Below are 6,041 nucleotides of genomic sequence, written 5' to 3'. Positions count from 1 at the left end.
CACTAAGTTAACAATACTGGATTAGCTTATTCACCATAACTTAACAATCTAATTTGAAATCACTAGGTAATTTACAATACTGGATTAGCTCATTCACCATAACTTAAGAGTCTAATTTGACATCACAATTTAATTAAATACTAGATTAGCTCATTCACCTAACTTAACAATTAATTATCCAAAAAAATATCCCAAAGCATTCAGTATGATATAGCTTCATTACAGCATAGTCTTGTTACAATATCCTTTATCTACTATTTAGATGGAATTTTTCCCACTTTTTTTTTTTTTTTTTTTGATTGTATTCTTTTGTTTCTAATGAATGCAAAACTGAAAGCAAATCTTAAAAAGTCTGACTAAATATGTTGCAGTTAAATTTGTTGTTTGCACCTGAATTATTAATGGAATATATAGCAGCTCTCACTAAATAACCAACTAGTGGTTTGAATATGTTTGAAAATAAATATCTCTTGCAATCATGCATAGCTTAGCTTGATTGACTATGAAAGAGAATTAAATTGAACATACGATAAATAAACTTTGGGTTTTTCTAAGCTATGTCGAAGTTGTTGAATTTCTAAGGTGTGTCCATACTTTTTCAAAGTTAAAAGTTGTGACTTTCAACTTAAGGTGTTTAATCAAATGTACTCTCTAACGTCAACTCGAAGTAAATAGGCTAATCCTCCTATTGCCATATAGTTTTCGAATCAAAACTTCTTTAGACTTGTAAAGTGGACTCTCTCTCTCTTACTTCCGAGTTCAGCTCAAACTCATTTAATTAACATGGTATCAGAGCCAAGCCTACGGATGGAACCTTTAATGGTTATATACTCAATTTTTAGGGTCAATGTAAGGGGGAGTGTTGATGCAGTCTTCCGATCCGAAAATTTGAAGGGAAGTGTTGATGCATAGTCCTCCCAACCAACAAATGTAAGTGTCTCACATTGAGAAAAGAAAAGAGATCGAGTAAAGCAATTTATAAGGCAAAAAGACTGCTCGTATTGTCATATGATTAATATGTGATATGAAATTTAATTAATATAATAAAGAGATAATTTTCGAGATAATTATTCTTTATATATAATAGATCACCGAACCTAAGGCAAGGAGGTTAGGATGAAACAAAGGGCCATGGAAGGTCATCATTGGTGATGTGGAGAGATTGTTATATACACTCGGGTGTATCGTACACTCATGCTTATGTGTTCTCATACATTTTGATAATTGTTTTTCATTTTATCATCAAATGAAGAACTAAAATTAACCCTAAGTGTCTTTTTTTTTTTAAATCATAATTAACCTTAAGTTAGTTGGGTATACGGTACATATGGGTGTATATAACAAATTTTAAGTGGTAATTGTTGTTGGGAAATGATTGTTAGTGGTAGTGGCGGCCCATGGTGGTTTGCATTTTTGAATGTTATTTATGCTTTTAATTTGGACCCAGTCATTTTAATAAGTAATTAAAAGAGCATATAACTTTTTAAAATATGAAGGCAATACGCTATCCTTGCTTCAGTATAGCATAATAAATTAATTATCATCTATCTATAATTCTATACTTATATATTTAAAAGCATTACTAAAACAGAATATGTTCTACGTATTACCTTTTTTAACTTCGACATGTCAGCATTATGTGGCACATGTCACTATAAACATGACATGTCACTTTCACATGTATTAGGTTTGCACCTAAAAAATGGTACAACAAGACTTGAACTCAATACTAACAAATCTTAAGTTAAGAGCCTTGCCATCTTAGCCATTTTCTGATTGTGTTTTTTATCCAACAAATTATAGTTAACTTAGATAAGTTAATTGTGTCTTATTATACTATTTGTTTCCATTATGTAATGATTGAGTTTAACAACTAAATTATGTTTATAGCAAGATTTAAACTCGAAACCAAATAAAAAAAGTCTTATTATCTAAACCGTCGAAATTAATTAGTAAATTAAACAAATACAAACTAGCAATTTGGGGCATCGCTCGGACCACACAGAAGGGTTTACCATTCATATGAAAACCTTTGATTATCAACTTTATCTTTTCGAAATATTTCTTAACTACATTCACGTGAAGCACATGAATAAAGTTCTTTATTCTCTTCGAGTAAAGAGCGTTGAACTTGTGAAGGCTATTGTTTAATTTAATCAAATGGAGGCAATTTTTTTTAAAGCAAGGACAATCCTAGTTTAGAAAAGAGCAGTAGGGATCTTCTTTTGTATTTCTTATTATAGGTCATTTTTTATATCTATGTCTCCTCAATGGCTCAATCCTCATTGTGGCCTTGTAGGTAAAAAGATTTAGAACATGCTAAAATACTAATGTATACACACCTTTTCTTTATTTCTTTTTGTTTGTTATATTTGACTTCTACGTTCTCGACTTCTCCAATACAAGTCAATCTTAAAACGTATTTATATAAAAGAGCTTATAAGATCTTACTAGTATATGAATATATCATTTCTTACACCTATAATTTGGATTCAAATTAATAGCGCTAAACATGTTAACTTTTGATTGGTCAATAGGTCAATCAAGTTTATTTGTATATATTAAAGTGTATTTTTCCTTTTATTAGAATTAATGTAGTATATAAATTGTACAAAACTTAAAGATTTACAATTAATTTTCCATAAATAAAAGGAAAAATTATACTTTAATAATCTCAACTATTAGCGATTTACTTCTAATAATCCTAACTAAGGTTTATTATTTAATAATCCCATATTCACCCCGAGCCACTCCCCCCCTTCTCCTTCCCCCACCGTAAAACCATTAGCCCAACCCCTAATCCCACCGGAAACTGATCGGATGCCACCTAGCTTTAACCCCCTAAAACGACCGGCTGCCACCTGTAACCCTGTAAAATGACCAGCCGACCCCTCCTAACCCCCAAAACCAACACACTCGCAATCAACCACCTGCAATAAAATCTTTGTTTTCGAGAAGGATGATAATCAACTCCAGCCCGACCCCTCGCCTTTTCATTATTTCAACCACCAACCCAATAAATCGCTAATAGTTAAAATTATTTAAGTGTATTTTTCCTTATAAAAAAAATTGTCAGAATTAATTCTCAATGGAGATGGTATTGATGGATAGGAAAATCTTAAGTAAGGTCACACTTTCTTCTGTGCATCATCATTCATCGAACTCTGCTCATGAGGTAATAACAAGCAAGGGAGAGGATTTGGACGTAGTATGACAATAATTTATCATTATAAATTCAATAAAATCAACTAACTTGTCTTTTGCTTAAATTTTGTGTTTGTTGAAATCTGTATAAGATATAATACAATAATTTATCATTATAAATTCAATAAAATCAACTCACCTGTCTTTTTCTTATATTTTGTGTTTGTTGAAATCTGTGTAAGATATAATTTACAGTATTGCAAAATGGACATAGTATCTTGTAGAGTTAGTATGATAAAAAATTCACAAACTCTTATATGTGGCTGATCACATGGTGTGATTATCTATCAAAAAAGTTACTTTGTTAGTGTTATAGGGGTTGCTTGTTCAGTTTTACAGGGATTACTTTGATAGTGATTTGAGGGTTACTTAAGGATTACTCGGTCAATATTATAAGGGTTATTTTATTTTTTTTCAAGTGGCCACATGGTGTGGCCAACCACACACAAGACGCATTGAAAAAAAATTAGCTGGCAAAATTAATTTAATTTATCATTGCATTATATCCCAAAATTCCTCTCATTATTTAAATTTGAACCAAGGCTTTCAATTTTTGGCACCACAATTTCCTAAATGTCTCCGTTTAAGCTTATTTCAGAATGCTTTGTCCGACCAAAATCCGACGTCTAAGACTCGGAAAGATACCATTACCTAAGTCCCTTAACCTTACATTTGCTATCATTAGGTAACACACAATATGGTCTCTTATTTAGTACCTCATCATACAAATCTAATAATTTCTTTGACAACCTTAAACTCTCTCTTTCTCATGCTCTTGTTCACTTTTATCCTTTGGCTGGTCGTCTTGTTACCAAAACCTACAACGAAGAGCACTGGCGGAGCCAGCGTGGGACAAGGGGGGAGAGCTGTCCCCCCACTTCCCCAAAAAAAGATATAGGTTAAATATAATATTTTGCGCTTCTTAAGATAGATCAATGGAGTTGGATCAGCGGTGAGTGGGCAATGCATGAGTTTTTGGTCTGATGGACAGGGTTTCGATTCTTCCAGCAAGCATTTTCTTCTTCTTTTTTTTTGTCTTTATAAGATTTTGAAACCTAAATCTTTATATGATAGTATTACTTCAATTTATTGCTGAAAATTACTCCAATTACTTATTAGAATAACTGTAATTGTAGTTCTTTTTTTTTTTAATAAAAAATACTTTATAAAATAAAATTACTTCAATATATTTCTTAACAATTACTTCATATACGTATTTCAATTATTGTAATTATAGTTTTGCATGAACTCTACCCCAAATTACGAATGTAATAGCCTAGTAGTTCTTTATGGAGAAAAAAATGGTACTTGATGTTAATTTTTTTGACAAAGTACTCCGTATTTTATATTTTTGAGTTGTAAAACAATAACTATTTAGGTATATTTTTGCTTTTCCTCAAAAAAAAAAAAGGTATATTTTCGCTCTGATATTTTTGTCAAACTAAGCGATGATGTTCATTTGTCCCCCCGGTTTAAATGCCTCCGCCACTGACGAAGAGCATAGTTTCTCTATCTACGTCGATTGCAAATCTAGCCCCGGAGCTAGGCTCATCCATGCTTCCGCCTTAGACGTCACTGTTGACAACATTGTCAACCCTACCACAGACGAAGTCCCTTTGGTGGTCCAGTCATTTTTTGATCTTGGCGAGAGACAAGTCAATCACGATGGCCACACGAGGGCGTTTTTATCTCTTCAGATGACAGAGGTGGCAGATGGGTTGTTTATCGGGTGCTGCATTAACCATTGTGTAGTTGATGGTACATCTTTGTCTCATTTTCTTACCGTGTTGTCCAATATATTTGTTTCAAGGGAAGGAACAAAAGATGTTATACTACGAAAACCAGTCATTAAGTTCCCTCCATCAATTTCCGAAGGATTTCCAACAATCAAACTCCCATTCAAGGAACCTAACGAGTTCATAACCCGATTCGACAAAGATCACTTACTAAGAGACAGAGTCTTCCACTTCTCAGCTGCAACAATGTTAAAACTCAAGATCAAAGCAAACACCGAGGCCAGCAACAACAGTTCGCCACAACTATCATCATTTAAAGCCTTATATGGGTTTATCTGGCAGAGCATCACCCGAGCTCGAAACCTTCCATCTGAGGAAGAAACCAAGTTCGCAATGGCAGTAAATATAAGGTCTCGCATAGATCCGCCTTTGTCACCAGACCACTTTGCTAACTATTTCGTGGCTGTAACTGTGACTGCTAAGGCAGGTGAGCTGCTAAAAAATGGGTTAGGTTTCGCAACCATGCTGATCCATGATGAGGTAGATATTGTCAATGCCGAAGTAGCCCGTGAAGTGTTGGTGCTGTCAGCTGGTGAGAGTCCTACAATTGAGTCTCCTGGGTTCATATCGTTTGGGACTAATTATGTGGTAATGGGTGGTTCGCCCAGGTTTGTTTTATCCGGGGCCGAATTCGGGCTTGGTAACCCGGTGGCTATTCGGACCGGGTATACCAACAGAGCTGACGGTAAGCTTACAGCTTTTCCGGGTCGTGATGGTCTGGGTAGTGTGGATTTACAAGTGGGTCTGCTGCCTGAGTATATGAGTGCTTTATTATTGGATCAAGAATTTATGAATTATGTTACCTAAAAAGGGTTATTAAATTTTGCATGTATTTTTATGCATTTTGTTTATTGCACTACCAACTAATAAAATAAAATTTACTGTATCACATGTTGACAATAATTACTCCTTTCATACTGGTCTAAAGTTTTGCCCCCACTATTATTGGCAGTATTTGGGTCAAATTTTTTTAACCACAAATTGTAATTAACTCTAACGTACGGAGTAATCATGTAAGATCATATTCGATTGGAAATTTTG

The 6,041-nt window shown here is 33.8% G+C and overlaps 1 protein-coding gene across 1 annotated transcript; it reads left to right on the top strand.

Annotated features, from left to right (window-relative positions):
- The first annotated feature begins 4,652 nt into the window (after positions 1-4,652).
- Positions 4,653-5,807, top strand: LOC145575323 (putative acetyltransferase At3g50280). The gene has a single exon (XM_081633207.1). It carries the CDS (start codon positions 4,653-4,655, stop codon positions 5,805-5,807), a length of 1,155 nt encoding a protein of 384 aa, XP_081489333.1.
- The last annotated feature ends 234 nt before the right edge of the window (positions 5,808-6,041 follow it).

This window comes from Chenopodium album, chromosome 13 (genome assembly GCF_948465745.1).
Source record: "Chenopodium album chromosome 13, dcCheAlbu1.1, whole genome shotgun sequence".
NCBI classification, from domain to species: domain Eukaryota; kingdom Viridiplantae; phylum Streptophyta; class Magnoliopsida; order Caryophyllales; family Amaranthaceae; genus Chenopodium; species Chenopodium album.
This window is presented reverse-complemented; position numbering and strand designations above follow the sequence as displayed.